The sequence below is a fragment of the Haemaphysalis longicornis genome, unplaced genomic scaffold, assembly GCF_048455015.1.
Source record: "Haemaphysalis longicornis isolate Haplotype H1 unplaced genomic scaffold, Haemaphysalis longicornis Haplotype H1 scaffold_6, whole genome shotgun sequence".
Lineage (NCBI taxonomy): Eukaryota > Metazoa > Arthropoda > Arachnida > Ixodida > Ixodidae > Haemaphysalis > Haemaphysalis longicornis.
This window is the reverse complement of record NW_027526407.1, coordinates 209,409,550-209,437,146: the sequence shown is the minus strand read 5'-3', so window position 1 is coordinate 209,437,146 and position 27,597 is coordinate 209,409,550. Positions and strand designations below refer to the sequence as shown.

Below are 27,597 nucleotides of genomic sequence, written 5' to 3'. Positions count from 1 at the left end.
CGCCGGATGCTGTTTCTTTGTTAAATATAGAGGAGCACTGCGGACGCCGCCGCCGCCGGCGGCGGTGGATGGTTTGGGGTCGCTTATAAAGTGCATTCGCACTTAAAAAATGCTTCACTCGCTCAATGACTACAGCGCGCAATAAACATGCCTCCATGCAGGCAAATGTCATCACATGCACGTGGCACTTAACTGTCCAGGAGACACCTTGTAGCTTGCAGCCTAAATGCTCAGGATGCAGCCACAACTTCTTGCAGACAGCCTTCTTCCCCAAAGAAATAGCTCCCAACACTCCGACCTAGGTTGCATTCAGAGGCAGGAATGGGGGTATCAACAATCTTTTATTTGTTCGCAGATGGGAAAACTGCCCCACCAAAAAACGCTTTCACAAAAGTAGGGCACACAAACAAGCTTACGCAGACAGAGCGAAAGCCTTCTGACAGTGTCAAACATTATGGAAAAATTGCCGCATAACCATGCACCACACACTGCATGAGCATTGCGACACTTGGAACACAACTGGTTGTAGTAGTGGCCAAGAAGTGTTTAGGGCTAATTATGCCTTACTCGTGCTAATACAAAATAGCAATAGCCAGACTGATTTGTCGGCCTCTTATCGTTACAGCTTCAAGCCCTGATGTGGCTAAGTTACTACTAAATGCCTTGAAAATTGAAAAGGCATCGAGTGCGCTCCAAAAGATATCGTCCTAGCAGTACATAAATGCAATCTTCTCGCAAGCAGCAAAGCACATTGCGGTGTGAAACAGTGCCAAACAAGGATAAAGAAAGGCTACAATTGGGAAGGCACTGCAACCAAAGGCAAGCAATGTCACCTATCCTCTTACAATGGAAGAGTGGATGTTCCGAAAACTCAAACTGTGAACACACCACCACAAAGGGCCTTGAGGTGAGCTTCATTCCGGCAACAATCTTGCAGCGCTCAGTAACTTGCCTTATGGCCTACGAAACCGGCAACACTGAAACCCCAAGCTTAAACTGGTGGAACCATCCTTGTGAGACCGGCTTTTCACAAACCCAAGCTCACACAAGCCTTTCTTTGTCCAAAGCCATTGGTCGTGGCTGTTGTCAACATTCTGTACAGAAACGCACATGAGTGTCCCGCAATGTAGTTCTTGTTTAAACTAGCACATCTGGTGCTGAACATCTGTGAGCCTGTGCTAACCACTATGTTGCCGATAAAACTTGCTACAGGCCACAGCACAGGAATCTCCCGGAAGACCATGCTCTGAAAGAGGCCTGGCATGCTAGCAGGACAGCTGAACCACACACTCACATTAGATGGCGACTCCACTCGCACACCAGACCCTTTGGGAACCTAGTAGGTGAGCATTTTCAAGATGCAACGTTTGGCGCACACAGCACGCTTTTTACTCTAAGCACCGACACGGGAGGAATACTTTGTACAAGAGCTGTCATGTTTGTGTCAGTGGTCCTTGCAAGTTGCGGCACCCTGAGGTATGCTCCACAACTGATCTCTCTCTATGAAACCAGATAAAGCTACCTCTCAAGTGCGCCAAGCAATCTTGCGCCTTCAGTGCTAGGCACAATACTCTGACATCATTCGCAAACAAAACAACCGACTGTGCTCGAAAGCTGCACTGTGGCCAACAAAACCGCCATGGAACTCATTACCAGGGCACTGACATGCGTGCGTCCTTTGTGGCAGTGCCCTTGGCACGGGGGTTCCCATTCCATTCTGCCGAACTCCCGGCTGCATCCCAGAGCGCTCCTCACCACTCCCTCGAGCCTCGACATTGGTGCACCTGTGCCACGGGGCCGCTTGCGAGCCCTTCCGAAGGCCTTTTCTGTCGAGCGCCCCTGTACAGGTGCACAGGAGGAGCTTTTAGGCCAGCGTTCAACTGTCCATGGAAAGTAGCGCAGGCAATGCGTGTGCGAAATTCTGCCTCTGGCTGCGGATCAAAGTGGCCAGTGAGCGGCTGTACCGCCTGCCAGGCCAACCTTTTGCGAGCAGGTGGCCACAAGGAGGCCTCCAACTACAGAGCAGGTGCGCTTGGGGCCACCACCCTTCCCGAAAGGGCAGCGACTCACGGCCACGTCCTGCTGGTCGCCTCAGCACCAGCTGCCGCCGACAGGCCACCGAGCGCAGGGAAGCTCCCTCAGCTGTGCCCACATGGCCTGGCCAACGGGTTCGCCTCGCCCAGCTGGTGTGGCTCTCCAGGCCTCTACCGAGGTGCCCGACAAACAGGCCAGGCCAGCTGGGCTTTCATTCTGCCCCAGAAACGCTCAGTTCGGCCACCCCCGCCGAGCCATCCACACGGGTGTTGGGGGATGTGGAGAAATTCCACTCGTTCTCAAGCGCAGCTCCACTGGCTCCTTGGCACACTCGGTGGCCTGCACACATGCCAGGCAAGACTGAGCCGGTCGGGTGATGCCCAATGGACGTGTTCTGTTCCCTCTCCACCCGCACCACTAAGGCCCCCCAAACGATTCATCCAGTTTCTGGAAACCTCGCTGTTTGACAACTGCTGTGCATAGCTAGCTTGAGCGAGAAGCAAGCGAGTGCGCACGTTTGACACATCCGCCTCACTGACTGCTTCCTCACCAGAGCAAGGCTAGGCCACCACCTGTGCGGGCCTCCAAGAGTGCTCTCCTGCACTGGCGCTGGACGAAACGCTGAGAGGTCTGCACACCAGCTTGGGTCCCAGCCACCTCGGGCAACAACCGCACCCAAAGCACACATCCCTGCACCCTGCAGTCGCACGTGGTGCTGGCCTCAACAACTGTGCGATGTGCAAAAAGCATTCGGCCAAATTGCACCACCCGTGAAACATACTGCTGCACAAAAGGGCTTTCGTTATGCCGACCTGAAGGAGAGGCTCAAGCTGCTGCCGCCTGCAGTCAGGCCTGAGCTGTTTGGGTCTGGTGCAAAGTATTCATCCACACCACCCCTTGGTCCTCTCAGCATTGCTCAATCCTGGCCACGAAAGAAAGCTGTGCACTGCTACTGCTACTCTGCACCTGGTTGCCCAGTGCCAGCCTCCAGAGCCGCCAGGCAAGCAGCAGCAGCCCTGGCGGCCGCTGCTTGCCAGTTGGCCTCGCAAGTTTTGCCTGCTCAGTGCATTGTTACCTACGGCCCTAAACAGTCTCACTTCTCCACTTGGCGGCACAGCGTTTCGTGAGGCAACCCTTTGAATGCGGCTAAAAACCTTTCCGGGGACGCCGGCTGCTGCGACAGGAGCTCCCCCTCCTCCCACTTGCGGCGGCACTACTGCTGCTGCGGCTGCGCCCTGGGGGGGGCCGCGGCAGGGCTGACCACAGAGAAGCGGACCTGGCCGAGGCCCTCGATGCCGGCCTCGAGCACGTCGCCCCCGCGCACGGGGCCAACCCCGGCGGGGGTGCCCGTGAGCAGCAGGTCGCCCGGCTCCAGGGTGAAGCGCACGCTGGCCGCCTCCAGCAGCTGGGGCACGCCGAGCAGCATGAGTGCCGTAGAGGCGCGCTGCCGCGGCTGGCCGTTCACCGTGCACCACAGGGTCAGGGCGTGGGGGTCGGCCACGGCCTCCTTGGGCACGAAGGCGCCCACGGGGCACGAGCTGTCGAAGCCCTTGGCCCGCTCCCACGGGTGGCCCTGCGCCTGGCACTGGGGGCAAGAGGAGGGACGGGCCTCTAGCGGCTTCTGCCACACAGGCACATCTACTACAAGGCAGAAGAACTGCAGTGACAGCTGTTCAGGGAGGGAGCGTGTCTAATCACCCCCACTGTCACCTGTACAAACTTGTTTGTCCTAGCAGGAACACTCAACCCCACACAATACTACAGCACCTGCAACATCTCGTACCCCAAGCCCGGCACCCTGTACCATCTGGTATGGGAATGCCATAGGAGAACAGCAGCCAGTTGGTATCGCTTCAAAATGAAAAAAATTAAGGCAGTTCCACTCAACGTGAGCGCTGTCAAGTGCAGAGCAGTGATTTACTGGAGTGGCTGTGGGGCCCTCGCTCGACTGGTTTCAGTATCAGCCTGGTGTGGATAGCACAAGTAGTGACGACAGGACGCCGCAGTTGCCGAGGTGGCCTATAACGAGACACTGGATTGAGTTTTCATTAATTTGGGGTAAATGAAGTATTATTTCATGGTTTGCTTTCCTTATTTTATACTATCGTGCACTTGTTTGTGGCCTAGCAATGGCAGCGTCTGTGGCAGACGTGCAGCAGAAAGATCGCCCCAAACACCTTGCACATGACTAAGGGGTGTGGCCCAATGGGATTGACACCGGCTCCGTAACGTGGCGAGAGACCCAGGCTCGACCCCAACCAGGGGAAGTGCACGACACCGTGTTACACCTGGGCTACGACGACAAGCCGGGTGCCTAAAGTGCTCCGCACTTAAAACCGAGCAAGGAGATAACTTTGTATTTTCGTTCGTCGAGACACATTTGCCAAGGGCACACCAATCAGAAACACTTTCAAGGTCATCTTGAAGTGCAATGTGGAGCTAAAGTTAGCATATGTTATGCAATTGTCTGCAAAGAGATGAATAGAAGAGGACAAATTAGCAGCCAGAAGATTGGTCATGCATGTTAAAAAACGGGAGGTCCCAAAACGCTGCCTTGCGGAATACCGGGAGGAGTCAATATGCACCGCTCAAAACTGTGCACTGGTGGCAAAGAGAGAAAAATTCTGCAGCAAAAACATGATCTATCCTGAGAGACAACTTTCCCATTAGGCGACAATGAAGGAAGCAGTGAGAAGTTGTCGAGTAGTCACCAAGAAAAAATGCAATTGGTTTGGTGCTCAAACTGTGAATCACATAAAGACCTCCCCTCAACTGATGTTGGTTAGTGAAAAATAAATGACTGGACTTGAAGTGTCTGTAGACGTGAAAAGCAAAGAGGTGCTCATATCAAGAAGTGCAAATCAAAAAGAGGGCAGCCTTCCTTTTTCCCATTCGCAGCCAGTGCAGCTTCAAATGCCTTGGTCTGGACAAGAGACAGTGGTTGTGTAACCTGCTGCATCTGCACCTGCCACTACACACTTGACGTGCAGGTGCAGGGAGGAGAGAGTTTCACACTACAAGGGGGAGATCTGTCGCTGCAAATAAGAGCAACAATTCTCTCGTTCGTCTTGCAAGAAGCTTCTAAATAATGCTGATACACAGACCTTCTCTTGTTAATGATCACAAGATGAAGATGCCATAAACCATGGTAGATGATGAGATGGATGCAATATGTCAGCCATCTTGGCACGGCTGTATGACACTGTGTGCGTCATCTTCTTCACACATGACAACACTGTTCACACAGGGTGACTACCAAGTTGACATTTTCAAATTCTCCGAGTTTTCCAGGTTTTCCCTGAGTGTTTTTGATAAATTCCCTGAGTAACGCAGAACTTCGTTTTACATCAACACGGGCTGACACCACTTCACCAGTTGCTGTCACCCTCTAAAAAGCACCTTATAAAATAAAATATGACATAATAAAGTTTCAATGCAGACCAGTAACTTTTATCTCATTCAAACAGAAAACATAACAGAGTGGTAGGAAAATTCACAGTCAATATCGAAAAAAATGGTAAAACCATACTGCCATGTTCTCAGCTTGCACTCAATGCCTCAGTGCTGTATCGCACTGCTCCAAAGAGTTTATTTTGGTTTGGATGAGGGACACCTGCACCTTAAACCCCTGTCACGTTAGGTTCCCTTAAACGCCGCCACACTTCCAGCATCAAAGCGCTGCACAGGATGAGCGGGAAGAGTTTATTTGGGGTTAACATTGGAAATCAGAAACACCAGAACTACAACCCGCTATGGTGAATCCAAGTGCAAGGCGAAAGCTACCGACCAAAACTTGCTCTGTCTTTCTACGCAGCGGAATATAGTGCCGGCTTGCAGTTAAAATTAACTCGTAAAGCGGGGATAACTCGTAAAGCGGGGCACAATGTCTGTATTCGATGTTCAAGATGTATTTTGAAAATAGCTGCGACGGTTAAAGTTGAAATGTTTTTTTTTTATTATGACAGATTCACAACTCAAATATTCGCAACGTGCGTCGACTAACTAGCAAGCCATCGGTCACCTTAACTGCGAAAGAGATGCTATATTTGAAAGGATGAAGCAGTACCCAGAGTGGTGTGATTAGTTCGGGCGCGGCGGAAAAATGCTTACGCTGTCTGCATATCTTGTGTTTGTTTTTGTATCTTTGTTTGTATAGCGTATATATTTGCGTTTGCAATAAACATGCTCAGTTGTTGTCAGCGCTCGTGTGTGTGTTCTCCCTCGTCCTTCGTTTTTTTCGCGCTGTTTTGCTTCAGTAGCAACCACAGTAGATGGTGCCAGGTGTTACAGCATAGGATTCAAAGCTACTACTGCCCCTGCCCCTGTAGACTCCCTTACACTGCCACAAAAAGCCATCGCAGCGCGCAACGTTTCCTTCCGCCTTTCAGGAGTCTGGGAAACACGCCAGAGGACAAGGGGAGGGGGACTGGCAGGCTGTATGAAGCGAGTTCTCACTAGAACCGGTGACTTCAGACGGTGCCATCAGTGACAGCTCCCAAGGGCTGTCTCCTTTGGACTTGCTGCTACTTGAGCCAGCATTATCGTGAATTTCGCTTCTTTTATAAAGCACGGCTAATTTCCCCCGATAGAAGACCAAAGTCCACGAGTTTTCCCAGACTATTCAAAATCCCTGAGAATTCCCGGTTTTCTAACTACGTGAGCCACGTGCCGAGTAGAGCGTTTCTATCCAGCAAGTGCGGCTCGCCAGCAGGTCTCCCTTCCCCCTGGCACAGCAGCCCTGGCCAGCGCACCCACCTGCCTCTGGAGGATGCGGTCGGTCATGTCCAGGGCCACCACGTAGCCGGCCACGTAGTCCATGGCCTCCTCTGCGCGGATGGCCGACCCCCGGCGGCCCACCACCACCCCCAGCTCCACCTCGTGGTCCAGCTCCTCGCACCCGCGCGGCAGCTGCACCAAAAGAGAAAAAGGGCTGCTGGCCAACTGGCGGCCCTTGGCGCAGGAGCGTGGGCGCGCAGGCACAGCTGGGAGGGAGCTGTGCACGCAGGCCAGCAGCGAGCTGGGCCAGGTGGCAGAACCTTCAACAAGCGCTACACCGAGAAGCAGCGCAGCGGCTGTTTCCCTTTTGGGTGGACCCCGGCCGTCTTTGTGACGCACGAGTGGTGTGGTCACGGGGAAGTTCTGGGCTGTTCCTGCTCACATGCCCGCACAGCCCCCGTCCTGTCGGCCTCACGCCCCAGGAAGCACCACAGCCAGGGGAAAGGGGGAAGTGAAGGCCTGCGTGCACTTCACGGGGAATCTCCATGGACGATGAGGAGGCGGCACAAGCACTTGTGGCACCTTGCACACCCAGCATGCCTTGCTAATGACTCAGTGTTGGTGCCTCCTAGCAGGTACTGCACGGGAGAGTTCGCTGCAGCGAGGACCCCTGTTTCCACTCCCACACACACACTGAGCCCCGTTTATGGTGTTGTCTGGAGAAGGGAAATTTTCTTCTCCAATTACCAGGGTCTCCTGTAAATGAACAACCCCACCAGAGTGACAATGTGCAGGCGTAATGTGGGACTTGCTCACGTAAACCAAAAAGAACCGAAAGAACAGCTGTAAGGTATATACACCGATTCATCTTCCGATCTACTCCAAGCTATTGGCATTGAGCTGCTTGAGTAACGACAGTTCTCTTTCCCTCCATTTGCACAGCCAAACAGCACTGCACCCGCATCGACACCATCACCCCACAACTCAAACACCCTAGTTCGCACACATTTACATTTTCTTTTTTTGCCACAAACATAGAAAGAATGGAACTTCTGAAAAGCAAGTGTACAAGGATCTATGTTGTTTTCCTTGCTCACTGTGTACCGTTTCAGTCTGCAAACCTGTTCTCGTGTGCCGAATTTTTTTTTTTTTTTTCCTCTCTCTGACTGGAGTGCTTGAACGTGTTCTCTTCACTCGTGTTCTGCCCACCTGCTTGGCCCCACAGGATGAGATGAAGGAACGAAAGTGCGAAAGTACCACTTTTGCTACGAGGCATGCCCTACACGCCCGTGCACACTCTGCGTTCTGAGCACCGTTGGTGCCCCCCTCAGAGCACAATTTCCTCCCCAAAAAGCAGCGCCTCTGCAGCCAAGGCAAATGCTATCAGAGCAAACGAACAAGCCTAACAAAGTCCCATTCTCCTTCACCCCGGTGGTTATCAGTTTTGCGTTCACCATGCACAGTTCACACCACCTGCAAAGAGGTCCAGAGTGCAATTTTCACAAAGCACGATTGGAACCCCTCCCCAAAGGGATTAGGCATGTCTGGTGAGGGTGCACGTGTGTCGCTTGAGTGCATGGGCTTGGGTCACCTTTGCCTTCAGCTGCGCAGTCACTCCAATGGAAGCTGGCCTCGTCGGCGACCGTGGCTAGGTTCACTTTCCCGAACTGTGGCGATCCCAGCGGCTGCAGGGTGGCCCTCCTTTCCCTTTCCCCACCGTCCGTGCCTCCCGATGCAACAGCGCACCTGACCGCCCTCATTGGCGTGCCCGGCGGGCCAGTTTTGGTGCGTGCGCGAGTGAATGGGCAAGCGAAGCGTCTGCGTCCACTGATGGTTTCGCTGCATTACAAAGTGTACTCGAATGTATTCTCAAAATGGCACCGCAGAGGAAGGAGCATCACCAGTGCTGCTGTGCTGTAACACAGGCCCCAATGATGACAGGTAAGCACATTAGCTGTGTACGAGCTGAAGTGAATTTAAAGGCACGCTTCTGATGTGAAAATATTTCGCGCACGTAATGTGAAGTTAGCGAGACATGTCAGTCGTCTTGAAGTGTCTTCTTGGAAAGTAGTGGGACAATATATGCCAGGCGGGCCTCAATACAATGGCCACACTCGTGCTCGCAAGACGAGCCTGTGGCGGCACTGCCTGATTTGAACACCCATTACGGTTTCTTGTTTGCTTTTTCTCCGAGCAGCCTTGGTTGAGGTGCGTGAATGGGCCAGACTGAGAGGGACAAAGAGAACACGGCTCCAACCACATCATTGTTTGCAAGTTCGCCGGCCCTGGAAGGACAAAACTGTTCTGATCTGTGCCTCCGTCAGCTGGGGTTCGCGATGCCCGAGTGTTGGCCCTTGCCAGTAAAGGTATGTGCAGTGCACCTGCGCAATAAATCGTTATCTCTAACATAACGAAAATATTCCCAATTTAATGTCTACTCAATGCGCGCCCGAGAGTTTTCACAAACGCCTAGAGCAGGGGTTCTCAAGCATGTTGGTCCCAGGGAATCCTGCTAAGTTCCGTTAAGTGCCAAGGAAGTGCCCCCCCTTCCGCCAGTTTTCATTCCGTTCATGCTACATTAACGTGCAATAAATTCAAAAGCAAGCAAGGGTATAGTTTTTTTTTCCCCCGTCGACTTTATGCGAATGCGTACGCTAGCGGCACCTATCTCCAAACAGGAGAAATGTGCATGGGGGTAATATAAGGCCGAGATTCAAGTGCAATAGTTTAACCACGTGGCCCGTCTTCGGAGTCTGGCTGGCTAAAAGCTGCTGGCGAGATTTATTGCGCAGCTCGCGCGTTTCTGTTATGCACCGAGATGTGCTTACTGACACTCGGGCATGAGTAATGGAGGTTCCTTAGATCGATCACACCTCAAGTTCACCATATAATACTTTGCGACTGCGGAACCAGGGAAAATCTATCAGTGGCTGGCGGAACCCTGAAGAGGGGCCTGCGGAACCCCGGGGTTCCGCGGAACCCACTTTGAGAAACCATGGCTTAGAGGGAAGAAATATGTGACATTCGCTGCCCAACAGCACATTATCTTTTAGTTTATTTTTTTCCCACGTTGCACGGGCAGCAACTGCCAAGGCCCCGAGTCGAGGACGGTTTGCAACTTCAATGGAAGCTTCCTCCGGTGCCTCTCCTCAACCCCTCCAAAGTCATCATGCTGAACCAGCTCCCAAAAAAGGCAAGCTCAACTGTACGTGCTGCTGGCCATTGACTGACTACCGCGGTAATTTGTGGGTGGAAGTGCTGCTGCACCGTAACCCATTTCTCCTGTGCCATCTTGCTCCAAAACGTATTACTGTGGCGAAACTGCTGCCAAGCAATGCTTCAGTGCTCCAAAAAATCTGACGCAATTTTGCGGTGTTCCATGCCAGGCGATTTGCACAGGGCGCCCCCCGAAATGCATGCGTTATCTGCAGTTGCCACTGCCTATCATTTCGCTCATTAAAAAGAAGAAAAAAAGAACACAAATAAAATATCATTGCCAGTCTAGCCCATGCCTTGTCATCGTATTGAGAGTGAGCTTGCGATTGCCCAGCTCAACCGTCGTGCAGTGTCGGACCAGCTGCCCAGACACTCGGCAGATGCGGCTCCTCTTTCTGCAGCGCGCCTTCTCACCCCAACACTCCCCTTCGCGATAGGCATACTGTTCACGCGCCATTACAAAAAGACTGGTGGGTTGGATCGGTGCTGTGAAAATACGACGTGGTTCAAAATATTACAAACGTCGTTCAAATATTACACACGTTGCTTCACACTCATACCAAACCACGAGCGGTGGCCATTCTGAGGTACTGGCCGCCGCAACTGTCTCCTGCGTGCCCAATTTTTGCGCCTGCCGCCGGTCGCGAGCGCCCCACGAGGCAGCTGCCCACGAGGCACGAATGTTGGGCCGTGGAAAAATGACGTCAGCAACGCCCTTTCGCCTCGCCACTTGTTGACATGACGATTAATGCGACGTTTTCGAGATGCCACGTGCCACCAGGGGAGGATTTGGCGGTGTTGGCGGGAATTGCGAGGGACCACAGTGGATGCTACAGAGGCCGCCCAGTGCCTCTAGCACCGTTTGTTGTTTTTTTACCAGTGGCGCTCTGTCCGTACGCCTGGGGGTGGAAATCTTACTGCCGGCCTGCTCGTGGCCCCCCCTGCCGGCGGACTGGGCTGTGTCGGTCGGTTTCAGCTGTCCTGCTTTGGTCCGTCGCAACGGCAGGAGTCAGTGGTGTACCAGGCCCACTGCATTGGGTATTCAACACCCATGGGAGTTTGCAGCGGCTGCCAAGGTACTTTGAGGGCAAGTGCCTTCCAAGAACACCGATGCGTGATGCGAACGCAGGCCCGGACAGCCTGGGTGGCTACCGAGGTTGGTGCTTGGAATGGTAATTCGGAAAAAATTCGCGGTTGACTGCGGATCAACTAAGACTCTCTTTGGCTAGGGGAGGTAGCGAGCCCCCGTAATCCAGTGTGGAAGAAGGCCAAAGGCTGGGGGTGGTAACGCGCCCCTGTCATCCAGCGTGGGAGGAGGCCCGGGGGTTTATGTTGCGAAGTTCCGACTGCACTCAAGCAGTACAGTTCGTCCATGCTGGGCGCACCATTGCTGAAGCAAGGGGTATACCAGTTGGGGGTGTTGCGAACCTCTGTAACCAGTGCTTGGAAGGGGCCTTGAAGCGAACTGGTCTGCAGGCCGAGGGTCTTGGCCCTTGTAACCCGTCTTGGGGGCGAGAGCGCAGGAGGACGGGGAGTTCCGCAGAAAAGAGTCCTTCGAAATTCGAGGACACCGCACCTTCAGCACGGGGATTGTGCTTCTGGCTGCCGCCTCGGAGGTTCCTGGTCAACGAGAATCAGGTCCTTCGCGGGGGGTGGTGGCTGCGTGCTAAACACTCTCTTGGTGAAGCAGTTGGGGCTGAAAGTGGTCACGGTCGATCAACTATGACCATCTCTGGCTAGGGGAAGTAACGAGCCCTCGTAATCCAGCGTGAGAGGAAGCCAAGGCCGGGGGTGGTAACGCGCCCCTGTAATCCAGCGTGGGAGGAGGCCAGAGGGTCAACGTTGCTTAACTATTGCGCTCACGTGTACAGTTCGCCTACAGGCCGGGGCGGAGCGAACCCTGTAACCCACAATGCGAGAGGGGGCCTAAATGCGAACCGGTCACTGGCCGAGGGATTGACGATCCCTTGTAACCGCAGTCTCAGGGGCGGGCGGTACAGTCTGTATGTGAGGCTGGGAGCGCCGCAACTCCTGTAACCCACAACGCATGAGGGAGCCTAAATGCGGGCCGGTCCGTCACGCCAAGGGAAATGGACGACCCCTTGTAACTTGAAGTCTCGGGGCGAGAGCGCAAAGTTATACCAGTCCCAGCAATGGGCGGTCTAGGTAACTATGACTCCTGTTGGCTCGGGGACGATCCAATTCCCCCATTATGACCCAACGGCCGGGGGTAGTAACGCGCCCCTGTAATCCAGCGTGAGAGGAGGTTACCATCAGCAAATACTGCATTCAACCATACAGTCCGTATGTAGAGGCCGGGGGCTGCGCAACCTCTGTAACCTACAATGCGATATGGGGCCCACGTGCGGACTGGTCGCTGGCCGAGGGACTGACGAACCCTTGTAACCTAATGTCTCAGGGGCGAACTAAGCCGACGGCCTTGGACAAGCCGCCGTAACCTGAAGTCTTAGGGGCGAGAGTGCAGAGTTGCTTCTCAGGACCATCGACTGTGTGCCATGAGTAAACTCCGGCAGCAGATCCGGGGGTTTGGGAGGAACTACGCTTCCAGCCCCCAAGCTAGGCTGACTTTCCTGTCTCCGATGGTCGGGGCAAAGCTCACAAGCCCAAAGGGTAGCTGTTACCCCATGCAGGGGCCGCAAGATTGGCAATATTGACACTGTCTGATGCCCTCTCTGAGTCAACTCAGTCCTGAAAAGGAGTCGGACATCAAGGATCAGAACAAAAGACCGCTGTCCCCAATCCCTTTCTATTTCCCATAACCCCTTCCCTTCTCCCACTTCCCTTTCCCTCATCCCAACCCTTCCTGCTACTTCCCAGGGGAGATCAGGGGAGTCTCCCCAGGCCCGCTCTCCTGGCTGTGGTGTCGCTTAGTAGCATTTTTCCCACTTTATTTTATTTCCACCTTCGGGTGGTTCAAACCTCTCTTGCCGTTTGGCCTATTCATTTATTTCACAATTGGCAAAGGCTGGTTATACGCAAGTGGTACCGGCAGAGGCAGTATATATTTTACAATCCTTTTTGGAGCCTCAATTTAATCTATGTCCGTGCCCCTCGTCATCGGCGAAGTGGACAGGTGGCAGGCACATGAAGTGGTCGAGCCAAAGCATGCGCAGCCAGGGAAGGGAGAGGGGGGCTCGTTATTGGCCATAGCCAGGTACGGTACAGAGCCGACAAGCAGGCGTTGGGTGCGCGAAGGCCTCAAGGAAGAAACGCTTTCCCTGGTCGGAACAAAACCCGCGTTGTGCAAGCAGCGTCTGTCCGACTGTGCCATCATCACATTCAGGGAGCAGAGCACTTCGTTTGGGTTCGTGGTGCCGGTGTTGGAAATCGGATGGGTTCCAGTGAACTTTGGCTCCAAACTTTGGCAGTCCGGATTTTGGACTTCAGGCGGGTCGATTGTGGACCTTGATGTAACTCATTTTGTGTGGAGAGAGCTTCGCTTTTCCACCTTAAGAAAGGGGCCGGCCCAGTCTTCAAGCTAGTGAAGACCCCCCGCTCTTCTCAATTGGTCTCTGTGGGAGTTTCTGCTGCTTTGTCAGCCATTGTTATCGGCACCACATCTTTGCCGCCCTGCACACACAAGCAGGTCCACGAAGAACAAGAAGTGCAACTTTAAGCACATTTCTGCAGCTCAGGGCGGCTGCCATGACGAAGTGGACCGCCCCGTCAAGCCCGAATGGGGCCTCGGATTACAGCCAACTCTTTGCATCACCCACGTGTCATGGATGAATGGATCTTGACACCCTGCAAATTTCGACACCTTGAAGATTTTTTGTGTAGTCTGGCTAATGCAGCTGCAAGGGACAAAATGTGGCAACTATTTCAGCATGCCGCCAGTGACACTCCGAAAAGCAGCAGGCAGAAGCCACTGAGTGAGCCACTGAGTGAGGTCGCGCGAACGTGGGCACACGACTGCCCTGGCAAAAGCATGCTCCTCCTGCAGGTCGCAGTGCCGCTGCAAGGCTGCCTCCACGGTCCGCAAAGCAGATCCAGCGCCCTCTGCTACCGAGCTGTCTCAACCGCGTGTAACTGATCAACGAGCACTTTCACGGGGCCACCCCATTTGCCCGAGGCTGGGCTCTCAGGGCCCCTGCAGTGAGAGACCAGCCCAGAAGGGCATCGATTAAGGCGAGGCGACCTTCCGACCAGATGTGCAGCCTCTGCCACCTGATTGGTCAGCCACAACACCAACGCCTGCAGCCCTGGCGGGGCCTCCTCGAGGTGGGCACCCGTGGCCCAACTCGGGCAGCAGCCCACACAGAGTGAGCGCCGCCTGCTGGGGGGCTCACCACAATGGACTGCCCCTCGGTGATGTAGGCCGTGGGAGGCTTCATGAACAGCAGGGGCTCCTGGGGCACCGCGTGGCCCAGCTCCTCCGCGTGCTCCCTGCGGCCAGTGCAAAGAGGCACACGAGCGAGGCACGCACGTTCCTAGCTGCACACACACTCGGCTACCAGCCAAGAACGGCTCGTGCAGTGGCCACACGTCCACTCGGGCGCACACACTTAAGCGAGATTGCACCTAATGCCTGTTGCCGGTGCAGCAATATACAAGCCCGTTACAGCAGAAAAATTCAAACTACCGCATTTGCACAAATCCCCTTCCCCACTAAGAGTAGACTCCTTGAAATCTGCGTGCACTTTGTAACCAGGCTCAAAATCAAAACAAGAGGAGCTGGATGAGCAAGTCTAGGGAGCACTACAGTCACGCATGTCAAATAAAATGTGCTCTGCAAAGTACGTGGTGGCACGTCTATTACATGTGCGTGGTAGAATTGGCGTCAAATTATGCTTTTCACACTTCTATAAGTAAACTTAGCTCCATGTTACAATCGGGTGCACGTTCGAAGCACACAAATGTGGTACTCGTAGAGCTTATTCTAGTAACGTTGACTCGTAGCAATGCACTCTCAGCGCCACACGGTGGAACGGGTAGCTGTTGTGACGCGGTAAAGGAGCAACCGGGAAACATGCTGTGTGTTCAGGAGGCTGCACCTAAGTATAGAAATATTTAAGTGTGTTTCCTTGCACCTTTAAGTGGCCCTTATGCACCTTGCTTAATTCAAGGACACCAAGCTCTGTCGCCCACACTCCTATTCATTCGCACTTGCCTTTTGCAGATGCCCAACGCTATATGCTATACCAACTCTGTTGTGATAGTCTGGGTAGTCTGAAGCAACCATAAATACAAAATACAATTATGGTCCATTATAAATACTGCTCTTTGTAATAAGCGCGAAATTTTAAAGACCACTGCAAGCAATTAGGTGAGGCATTAAAGAAAACATGCAGCGACGATGTACCAGCTACTTTCCCGGCCAGCACTTATGCTGTCCTAGGAGCTGCCCAGAGACAAGACTGTCCAGTACACTCTGGACGACTTCCTTTTCAAAGCAAAGCCTTCTGTGCCTCACTAGTTGCGCCAAAAGCAGGAAAGCCAACTGTAGAATGCGTTTGTGGAAGCAGCAATCCTGCCTGTGAAATCGCCCATTGCGCGGACCCCTCTAGTTAGGCCTCTGTACATTAGCGGAGAACGTTTAGTTAAATATTAGCGGCACACTTTCTGTACCCCTTGTAGCGCAAGTAAAAAAGGTCCTACAGGACACGGAAATGGCACTGATGAATTCCATTTCTTGGTCACCTCGTTAGTGGTAACTTCCTGTAGGGTGTAAGCCAAGATTTTGTCCAAGGTAAGCTTCAGTTGCCACTCAGTCAGTGCTCTGTCATTGCCCTGATAAGTGGAATGCACTCTGGGATAGCTACAAGGGACGTTTGTGTGGCCACTATGAATGCGCCAGCTGACCCCGTCACTGCTCCTTCCGGAACAACGTAACTGACAGTGCGCTCACACAGGGTCATCTGACGCGCGAGGTGGGGCCCTTTTGGGGAGGCTGTCTTCGATTTGTCGCCAGTGTAGCAGTAGCAGCAGAACAGTGTGGGGTGGGCCTGCCTTTCTACACACATCATCTGCTTTAGTGCTGCTTTTGCTTATCAGACGAAATAGCTAAAGCCCGCAGGGATATCGCAAAAGTATGCACCAAACAGAAACAGTTCTTTCCGCTACATCCACTATCATCGTTTGGTTCTGCTTAAAAAAACGCGAACTCGTCCACTCCCGGGAATCACACCGGGCACCAGCATGGCGACAAGTGTAGTTCAGGAGAGCTGCACAAAGGAAGGGAATGTCAACCCTTCATGATTTGGCTAATGAAGGCAGCAAGAACAGCCATTCTCCGTGCTGTGGTGGGCCTTTGTGTTTTCTTTTTCAGTGGGAACAGACTCGTCAAGATGCGCCCAAGACAGAGTAGCTTGGGCCACCTGGGGAGCTTTCATTTTGCGACTGCATACCTGCATCCTTCTGGGTGTAGCCACTCCTGCAAGTCACCCTTGTAAAGTATTTACACAAACATGCACATTTCGGGTATGCGCCTGAACTGCCATCTTGATTTCCCCAACACGCTCGCAGTGAGGGAAGGGCAAAGTATTGTTTCAGACCGAGTCCAGGCTGCAGGGAGTTGCTTGATCCGCCGTGCACTCTTCTCGTGCTACAGGCAGCAACTTTCCCGATATCAACTGGAACAACTTAACTGCAAACTCCCGACTTTCTAAAGACTTTCTCGACGTGATTCTTACATTCAACCTTAGCCAAACAGTCAACACACCAACCCGAGGCAACAATATCCTAGATCTTGTTCTTGTTTCCAATTCCGAACTAACCAAGCCCCCAACATGCCTACCAGGTCTGAGTGACCACTGTGTAGTATCATTTAATCTCTGCATTCCCATTCCAACTGTCCAACGATGCCTCAAATACATAAGCGACTACAACAAAGGTGACTATATTGCAATCAACTCCGTGCTCGAATCCTTCCTCCAGCTCTTCCAGCTGGATGCTCCAAGGAAAGTAGACGAAAACTGGATGCTCTTCAAGAATAAGCTCCTATCGTTGGTCGACGCACACGTGCCCCTTGCCAAAATTCGTGCTGACGCTAACAAACCGTGGTTTACCAACTCCCTCAGGAAGCTGCTACAGAAAAAAAAAAAACCTGTTTCGAGTAGCCAAACAATCGCAACTACCTTCAAAATGGGAAAAATATCTCAACTGCCAACGCAAATACATTAATCAGTTAAACCAGTGAAGAAGACGTTTTACCACCATGACCTACAAAAAATTCTTGAAACCAACCCCCCAAAATTTTGGAAAAACCTACAACCAAAAAGCAACTCTACCCATCATATTTCCCTCTCCTACCCAGATGGCTCGCATGTTCAACTTGAGGAGCACGCTGACGTCATGAACCAGTATTTTTCTTCCGTTTTTACTCGCGAACACGACCTCGATAGTTCCACCCCTTCTGGCTATAATTTCTCTCAAATGCCTCCCGTCACCGTTACTCCTGAAGGCACAGTGAAGTTAATTGATAGCTTAAAGGTGTCAAGTGCTCCAGGATGCGATACCATAACTAGCAAGATAATCAAACCCACCAAAATAACCTCTAGCAAGATTTTGCACATAATCTTTGCCCTATCAATAGCTACCAGTGCACTTGCGAACGACTGGACACTTAACAGAATAGTTCCGGTTCACAAATCAGGCAACCACTCCGATCTTTGCAACTTCCGCCCTATTTCACTAACATACATCGCACGTAAATTACTAGAACACATAATATATTCCCAAATTGCACGTCACCTCGACAGCAACAAATTCTTCTTTCCCAAACAACACAGCCCGGGCTTTCATGTGAAACCCAACTTTTTGAGTTCACTACTGACCTTCACCTTAACCTTGACTATTCAGTTCAAACTGATGTCGTTTACCTGGACTTTTCTAAAGCCTTTGATCGCGTTCCCAACCAGCCCCTACTAGCAAAACTTTCTAGCCTTAACCTTGACTCCTTAGTACTATCATGGATTCACTCTTTTATTACTAACCGCTCCCAGTTCACTGTAATCGGATCCCACCACTCAGCCTTAACCAAAGTTATCTCCGGAGTTCCTCAAGGCTCGGTACTAGCTCCCCTACTCTTCCTAATTTTCATAAATGACCTGCCTAACAGAATTTCATCGTCCATTTGCCTCTTCGCGGACGACTGCGTTTCGTACCACCGGATATAATGCAACAGCGATGCAGAACTACTTCAACATGACCTTAATGAAATGGAAAGCTGGTGCTCAAAAAATTTAATGAGGCTAAACACTGATAAGTGCAAACTCATGCAAATAACACGAAAATGTTCCAGTATAACCAAAGCATATACGTTAAGCTCTCTCACCCCCTCTTCAACAGAATCACACCGCTATCTGGGAGTTCTCATCAGAAAAAACTTATCATGGTCCGAACCCGTCGAAAAACTTGCTGCTGATGCATCCAAATCTTTCGGTTTCATCAGAAGATCTCTTGCCTCTTGCCTCAATAATTTCTAGCTGTATGCCGCGCAAGTTTGCAACAAACGAGGAGCGAGAGACCAACTTTCTCCAGAGCATCGGTCAGATGATTGTGTGTAACTCGTCCGTTCTAGCTTATTTGTCACGTTCAATGCTCAGAACTCCTCGATAAGTATTCAAAATGCGTAGGCTTTCCTAAAGTATTTTTGAGATGCTCTTATGGAAACTCAACAGTCAGGTAGCGGGTCCCTACACACGCATCGCAAAGCAGGAAATAAAATGGCTGTCTTCTTTCTCTTCCGTTGTTGTTGACTTGTATTAGATGGAGGCTTTTTCTGTGCCCAACGCATTAGTTTTTCTGCACCGTGTGCACCATCAAATAGGAGGTTTGGGGATATTTAAGAGGCTCACAAAGTTCGTGCGGACATTTTCATCAGGCTGTAAGGCGTACAGTACCATCTTCAGAAAGGCGCATAGCCGCAGAGTGCGTTGTTTATTCACACGTAACTACAATGCAGTTTGCGCTACGCCACAGCGAAACAGCGCGGACAACGTGGTCCAGAGTACTCGAAGGCGGCTTTTGTACCACGAATTTCCATCGTAACCACCATTATCGTCACGAACTGAATCTCAACCCGAATAATTATGAGCTGATTACAGTGCTGAAGAGTTCATATACTGGCTAATGAATGCAATAAATAGTGTTCGTGCTTGTTTTCAGTATAACAAAGACTGAAAGCCATGAATGTGTCCAAGCGGCTCTTTATTGTTTTCCAACCCCTCCAGATGTAAAGCACAAATCCCGGCCTACTCGGGATGACGTTCTATGAAATGCAGAAAATTACTCTTACTCTCTTGTCCTGAACTGAGGAGCCCGCCCACTAAGCAGCTCGATTTTACTGTTAAATACAGTTTTCTCCTCCTGCTCCTCTTAATTGAACTTTTGCTATAACGAATATATAAAAATTAGGAAGATATGGCAGTTGGAACTGTACCGAAACACCCCTCCAGGTATGAACAAACACAGTGTCACTGTGTTTTTACAATACACATGACTTGTTTTGCTCAATGGGTCTGCACACTGGTTAGAATTGCGGTCTAAAACCAGCACGCCTATAAGGTTTACCTTACCGGGAATCTTAATACCTTCTTCCAAAGCCGACAGCCCCGAAGGCCTGTTTTGGTCTTGCATTTTAGCTGTTGTCGAGTGTTAGACTATGGCTGTTCCCTTCCTTCGAAAAATTGCTGAACAGAGAAGCTCCGACTCTTCGCGCTCTGCACAGGACCAGCTTCACAGTATGGGCGGGACGCCGGCAATGTTTCTTTCGTAGCGATATCAAAAACTATACTTTAAAGGCCTTGAGCTAGTGTATGCGATTTTAAGTCTTTTATCATGATAAAATGTTCCACATACGCAAAATTAGGTGCGGACCAGCATCAAACGTCAATTGAGCACAAAGAAACAGCAGGGAGAGCGAGCCCCAGTGAAGCAGACGACAAATGCGAGAATCCCTAAGCCGACTCACGGAGGCGCGCTCCGCAGCGCCGCTCGTGGTCGCGCTCACCGCCAATCAAATGTGCAAAGTGGTGCATCCGGAGTGGAATCGGCCCTTCGTCACAGTTTTATCTACGTAATAAAGAACCCCGGTTCAGTGAAGGTCAGTCTTTATTATTCCCATCGTTCCTGTTTCGTTCGGTGAAAAAGGTAAGAAAGGTAAGAAATGCCCCAAGGGGGGTTGGTTCCCACCCATTGAGTGCAATCTGCCGGTGGCCGTGCGTAGTCCAACTGGTCAAACTTTTGATTTCACGGCGGTCCATCAGATTATTTCGAGTCACGTTTTTGCTCGGGTTCGTGACAACCCGTGAGGGGACACTGGGACTCCTTGCAGGACGGAAGGCTGTCTCGCTGTTTATTCACCACACGCTGGCTTCCTCTAGGACACACCGCAAAGGTTGCACACTTCACTTGCAAACGCTTTCGGCCACATGCCCGGTTTTCTGTCTCAAAACGCCGGACCACCTCACTCGTCGGCGTCCGGCTCTGAACTCCTCGCTCCGGCGCCCCCAGCCCGTTGCGTCTTCCCCACCCCCTTAGAACAAAACAAACACAACAAGCCCATGAGCGGTGGCAACCCCGAGCGAGACTGTTTCTAAGAATTTCGGTGGTGCCTCGACCTTCACCCGCGGACCAAGGCCGGCCGGAAGCCTCTGAGTAATTGCATTCCCCGTCTCCGGGGCCACTCCTACGCCGCCCCCCTGTCGCCATGGCGTCCTGGCAGGCGAGACCTCGACATTTCGCATCAGCTGTTTCAATGGCCACAATGAAATTATAAGAGCTGTGGAAGCTGCTTTGGGGGAACGCCAGGCAGCGGTCCGATTTGTTTGACGAACGGTTTTGGGTAAACCTGCCCCGACACGAAGGGATTTAAAAGAGCCTAGCCAATTCTGATGGTCACGACTGATTTTTATAGCTGGTTAATAATTCCTCCTAGTTATATTCCTGCTTTAGAAACTCTGTTTAGGCGATTCTGTGCCCTCGCACAAACACTGTGCAGAGGTGCTGCAGGCGTGTAAAAACAACAGAGTTGCGGTACTATGTACATGCAATATCGAAAGTACCTACCCACTTTTGCACTCATGTACCCCCCCCTCCCCCCCCTCCCCCCCCTCCCCCCCCCCGATACTGCATACTTCTGCTACAGCAGGCGTTTTTCTCAGAATTAAGAGGGCCCGTTGTAATGGGCACAGACTGTAATCTTTAGGTTGTATAACCTTGGAATCCCTCTCAACATTATTTCCTGGATCGTTAACTTTTTAAAAGACTGAAAGCAGTACACAAGCACAAATAACCACGACTCTGTTCTCTCTGATGTAACGTTGGGCGTGCCCCACGCTGCCTGCCTCTCTCCTCTCCTGCTTCTAATTTACGTAAATGACTTGCCTGCTAACATATGAACCAGGTTAAGACTTTTTGCCGATGACTGCATTTTATACTCCCCCATCTGTAATCCAGACGACAGCACTTCCCTTCAAGAACCTGGGGTACAACTGATGGCACCCAGGTGTACAAATCACTCATGCCATTAAACCTAACAAAATGTAAAGCAATGTCGTTCGCCCGCAAACGCAGCACAGCACATTTCGCCTACAGAATTCATTCAGTTCGGATTAGCTCTACAAATACCTCGGATTGCGTCATCGTCACTATCATGGGCAACTTGTAAACAAGCTATGTTCCGAAGCCTCACACACACTAGGATACTTGCGTCGAAACCTGAAATTAGCCTCGCCAGATATTGAAATGTTAGCATACTAACCTTTTGTGAGACTGAAACTCGCGTATGCTTGTTCAATTTGGCACCCCTGGCAAACATATCTCACTAACGATCTAGAAAGAATCCAAAACCGCGCTGCCTATTTAATTTGCTCCCAGTATTCTAGCAATATCAGCGTCACCGCACTAAAATAATTATCGTATTTTCCAGTGTATAAGTCGCGGTTTTTTCCTGACATTTTTGTTGGTGCGTCTTATTCACCCGTGCGACTTATTTAAGGAATAAATCCAGCATTTGGCGGCCGCAAGTGGTCCTCCCTCAAAAAGATGCCTGTGTGCTGCATGATTTCAGCGCACGTTAAGAGACAGCTCTATGGTCTAAATGAATGATTAGTTAGCGAGTCAGAGGACAAAGGCTTCGATGGTTTTGCCTAAGTGCCGTCTGTAAGTACATGCAATCTGTGTTAATCAATAAACCATTTCTGAGAAGTTAGTTCTTTCTGGACTTTGGACAGCCCTTCTTACCTGGGGGTCCGTTCAGAGGTGGCAACTGCCGCCGCACTTTCTAACGAACTGATCCTCTACGAGTCTACCGGATTAAGTGCTTTTTCAACAGCGGTGCGTCTTATACACCGGTGCAACTTATAGACATTTTTTTCCCGAAAAACTCGTTTTGAGGAGGGTGCGACTTATAGACCGGAAAATACGGTATTGAACCTGCAGTCACTTGAATCTCGTCGAATAGTTTGTTGGCTCTGCCTCATCCACGCTTTTTTCTATCGCCCACAATCTTGGCACGTCCTCTTACAACCATCACACAGAACTTCACCCACATCGACATCAACGACAGCCACCCTACAGCACCAATCAATGGCCGCACCTCAGCCATGAACAACTCTTTTTTTCCCAATGGACTAACACTATGGAACAACCCGCCTGATAACATAGTCATGTGCGGCAACCGCCAAACTTTCCAAAGCAAACTAAACTGAATATTCATATGTCACAATCTCGGTGAATGCAGCAAACCTTACTTTTTTGGGCCGCTTTTGCCTTCATTTTTATTGCAACATGTTTTGTACCTTTTTTTCTTTTTTTGCACTGTTTGTGTGCACTGTTGAGCAGTAAATCTTCATACCTTGTATGCCCCCCTTATGCAATGCCTTCGGGCCTTTAAGGTGGAAATAAATGAAATGAAAAAGGCCCGTTCGTGCTGGGACACTGTAGAAAACTGTCCTGCTCAGACATGTGAGGAACCACCACAAGCACATCACACCTTTCTTCAAATAAACATTAACGCTGGCCTGCTTCAGCAAATGAACTTTGTTCTATTGTAATTTCACGTTGCCATATCTCAGTCCATTTAGTCTGAAATTCCACAAGGAGACCGGCAACGATTACCTCATTTATAGTGGGTTCAGAGCACAGAATAATGCATTTTTGCATCTAGGATTTTTGCATGAGCCAGACTGCTGATTTGTTAGAGCAGATTTTTACCTCCACTGTTACAGCGAATATTGGATATCACGAAATTTACTGCTTGACACTACTGTTATAAAGAGGTTCGTGTAGTCTGGAAGCAGTGCTGCTACTAGCTCCATTTTAATGCCTCCCCTATCTCAAATTCCTTTTTGTGCGTACTGTGCTTTACCACAGGTCCTCGGTAATTGGCATCTCGTTGGTAGGAACGTACAGCCGAAAGCTTTATGACAGTAAACACGGGAGTGCGTGCCACTCGGTACATGCAGAGCGGCCTAGCGATGAAATGGCCAACTTTCGTGCTTCGTACACTTGGCAGATCCACTCCCTGACAATGGTTGATCGCGCTGTTGTCTACTGCAGTAGCTTTGTCAGATAAGCTTCTGGGGGGGGCTTTTTATCATGAGCGAAACCCAGCGAACACATTCAAAAGTTTGCTGTCCTATTGGGTGATTAAAAAGCGTTATTCTCATATCTTCTTATTTCCAGATGCTGTGACGTAACTAATGCAGCAGGCGACCGCGCGATGAAGCACTTTCAGAGAGCGCGCCGCTGGCTAAACGCACAAACTGCGAGCGCGCGCGCGCCTCTCACCAAAGTGCTCAACATGAATTGACCGGCAGGCGCGTTTACTGTCATAAAGCAGTGGCGGGTACACTTTGTATACCTGTATCACACACCCTACCAGCCTTTGCAGTTCTTACCCCCCTCGCAGTTTGAAGCGACAGCGCTCAACTGCAGATGTATTTCGCAGGACATGCAGTCGCAACCGTGAAAGCTGGACATTTTAACCGGCAACGTAGCCATGATTTAGCCCTCAAAATGTGTACTCCATTTATTTGCAGACGATTATGAGGGCTAGATTTCCAGTTTCACGGAGGGTCGGAATGGACGCAAGCTAAAGTGGCTCAAACATCTTGCTTGAACACGCTTTTGAAAGTTGCCACATGCCTCGCTGGATGATGCAACCATTGTGATTAATTGTGCAAGCAATCTGTTGTTGCCCCAAACAACTTGGTGCTCACTAGCACTTTACAACAACAATTAAACAATCAGGGGCAGGGGGAAATCACCCTTCCCTTAGACGCAAAAACATACAGAGAGAGAAAGCAGACTTTTTGTAAGTTTAGCTCAAAGTACACACAAAAAATTGGCTGATACAAGAGTGAGAAAAATTGCTTTCTTTGTGCAAAAACTTGCAGATGTCACGTGCAGCTGAAACTAAAAAGAATAACTGGAGAGTTTTCGCCTGCGGTTATCTCACCCTCTGCACTTAAAAGCAGCACTGGTATCAGTCTGAACACAGCAAAAAAACCTACATGCATTGCAGATCACCAGGAATGCAATATCAGTTCGTAACAGCGGCGCTGGCTCGGTGGCTACGGCGTGGTGCTGTTAAAGGCCACGAGGAAGTGCTTACGACATGGCCCCGGAGGCGAATAACGGGTGGGAAACCATCCATGTCGAAGTTTGTGGTGAAATGGAAGCGCGAAGAAACGACCACAAGGAACGATTACAACGGGACTTCTTCCCTTCTGGTTGTCGTCATTTCTTCGCGCCTCCGTTTCACCACAAACCCTTACCCTTACCCGCCCAGCTTTCTTCGCTACTTGTGTGTCGAAGCCTCCGCGCACGTCCTAACCTGGGAGTAGTGTGGCAAAATCTCGGCTTAACGCTGGCACGGCGTGCCTCATAGACAAGGTGTGGCTTCCGCACGTACAACCCGCAAACTTTTGAAGTCGCAAATTCTGACGACAAGAAGCACTGCGTGCATTTCACCAGCCTCAACCCACTGTGTCAACAAAGTCCACCTCACGATATGGACGACACATCCTTGAAGCCATTGGCCACAATACCTCGCAGCTGCCAGCACATCAGAACCATGGACCACCCTATCATTAACAGATCCTAAACCCTATCCCTAACGACAAAATAGGCGGAAATCTGAAAAACAACATCAGAAACGGTCTTGCCACCCTAATACACTCAGCACTGACGCATCTAAAACAGAATCCAGCACAACTTCGGCGTGGCATATACCGGCATTTAACTTCAATAGCGTTCATTCCTTGCCACCAGATAGCCCCATTAAAGGGGCCGAACTAGAAAGTATCATCCTCTCACTTCGTCACATTGTTCATAACATATCTTTTTCCATGTACAAACTCATACACATTCACATAGACAGTCGGGAAGCTTTCCTGGAATGTCGCCATCAACCATAGAGTCTACTAGTTAAGAAGATCCAAGCACTCAAGAGCATCCTTCATCAACAGAACATCGACGTCACCATCACGTGTGTGCCCGGCCATGCCGGAATCTCCGGAAATGAGGCGGCCCATTTGGCGGCACGTGCGTCGTTCACAACTGTGCCCCATGCCAGCTGGCCGCCTTCGGGCTGCGATTATGACCCTGACGAGCACCGGACCGCCATCAAACAACAACGGAAAGACTTTCTCGCCTCCCTGGTCTCCCATTCCCAAGTCCTATTCTCGCTCTCAACAAGTCCGCCTCAGACAGCTAATGACACTTACCAACCTTTCCCCTGCAAAACGACAACAGTTGTTTCATTCGTCACCTAATCAAGACATGTGTATCCCCTGTGAAATTTCGGACACCACAAAACACATTTGGACATGCCCTCAATTTCAAACTGAAAGACAGGTTCTCCTAGACACCCTTCCCGCTAACTTACGACCAAATTTCTTAAATGATCTCCTGCGTCCGTCTTACCCACCTAATTTAGCGAAGGCGGTGTGGGACACTATCCTGCATTTCATATCCCGACCCACTATGTTTCCCTTGCTATTTCCCACCCACACCCGTCGTGAACGTTAACTTATCGCTACCCCTAAAGGGATCTGATGCACTAGCAAGAGACCCCAGGGTGTTTTTTCTACAACGGTGAAAGAAAAAATACATGGGCAGTTCAAAATTCACGAGCACTACGATCTTGAGAATTTCGACGCAGAGAGGCGACATCTTCGCTCGCTGCGTCGTTCTACCGGCGAGCGAGTACGCGAGGTCTAGGCGGGGCAGCTGCTGCGTTCTGAAGGTTAACGACATGCCGAAGGCTCATGCTACGCAACGAACAGCTGTCCGTGCCAGACGAGATACGCCAACGACCTCCGGAATCCGAACAAACAACTCTGGGCACAACGAAACGAGCCGATTCGGCCGGTCACTTTTGCCGCTTGCAGCAAGGAGCAGAGCACGGGAGCACGGCTCACCTGTAATTGCGGCCGACGCAAATGATCTTCCTTCCGAATTCCACGAATCTGCTCAGCCTCATGTTTGGTTGCAAAGTTTGTCTTCGCGCTAATGGGTAGCTCGGTATGACGCAAAACACAGCGACGTCACAGAACAGGGAGGATTGCGACGTCGCAACTGCACGAGCTCGCAAAACTGCTCAGACACGCAAGTGACCCTATTCGCACGCCCCGTGGGAACAATTTTTATTTTTCGTTCGCACGCCGCCTGAGAACAATTTGTATTTTTAATTCGCACGCCGCGTGCCAACAATTTTTATTTCTAGTTCGCACGCAACTGAAATGGGAGAGGAGGAATACACGTCCAGCGGTCCAGCCAGTTCACTGTTCAGCCGGTTCGGCGGGTTCGGTCCCTGTTCTGTGCTTCAGCCAGCAGTCTGTGTGGGGTGGAAATGTGGGAGGCCTCGTGTTTGTGCTGCTACAGGTGCTACAGGGAGGAAAAGAACAATTATTTGTAGATGGCCTTCAACGTGTAAGTATAGTTAATTGTATCGGCGCCTTTAATTTCCATAAGCAGCCGGGAAAGGAGAAAATACTCTCAAACCAGTTCTCTCGGCGGCCGACCAGCGTTGCCTGAGCGCGCTGGGCTGCTAACATCACTCACATCACTAAAGACGTAACCACATGCAACGTTTTGGCCGCGTCTTGCAACCGTCTGCGGCGCCTGGCGCCGACGCGGAACGGGCGTTGGAGACGGTGAGCAACCACATGAGACGCGCGAAGAGCGCTTCTCCGATCCAAGTTGCCAGACTTACTTTGGTAAAGGCAGCATCGTTCTGTTTAAGTCATTCTTAATAAACTGAAGAATAATCAAAACTTCAACAAACAAAACACGTTAAATTGATGTTCTATTAAATAAAGTGCTAAAGAGCCGCCAAATAAAGAGCCGCCATGTTGCGTGCGGAGGGGGACCGGAAATCGAGGACAGCAACATCCGGCGCAGACGCCGAAAACGGACCGAAAATCTGGGATGCGCAGACACCGGCGCTCCGAGCGCGCTGCTGTGTATTTGGTGGCGCGCGCTGAACGCGCGTCGCCGCGGACGGTCTCCAAACGCGACCAAAACGTCGCATGTGGTAACATCGCGCGGCGCGGTGTGCTCCGCTGCGTAGTTCAGGAGTATTTTGCACCGTGTGCTTAGTTTTTGCGGAACTTTCAACTGTTTTAGCCAATGCTGCGATGCCGTTCAAGGCGCAAGCGT

At 51.0% G+C, this 27,597-nt stretch overlaps 1 protein-coding gene across 1 annotated transcript; it reads right to left on the bottom strand.

Annotated features, from left to right (window-relative positions):
* Window positions 1-322: 322 nt before the first annotated feature.
* Window positions 323-26,563, bottom strand: LOC144141326 (oxaloacetate tautomerase FAHD1, mitochondrial-like). Its single transcript, XM_077672900.1, has 4 exons — window positions 26,358-26,563; window positions 14,277-14,373; window positions 6,790-6,942; window positions 323-3,619 (listed from the first exon to the last, which is right to left on the bottom strand). The coding sequence occupies exons 1-4, from the start codon at window positions 26,417-26,419 to the stop codon at window positions 3,248-3,250; spliced, it is 684 nt and encodes a 227-aa protein (XP_077529026.1). The 5' UTR covers window positions 26,420-26,563; the 3' UTR covers window positions 323-3,247.
* Window positions 26,564-27,597: the final 1,034 nt, after the last annotated feature.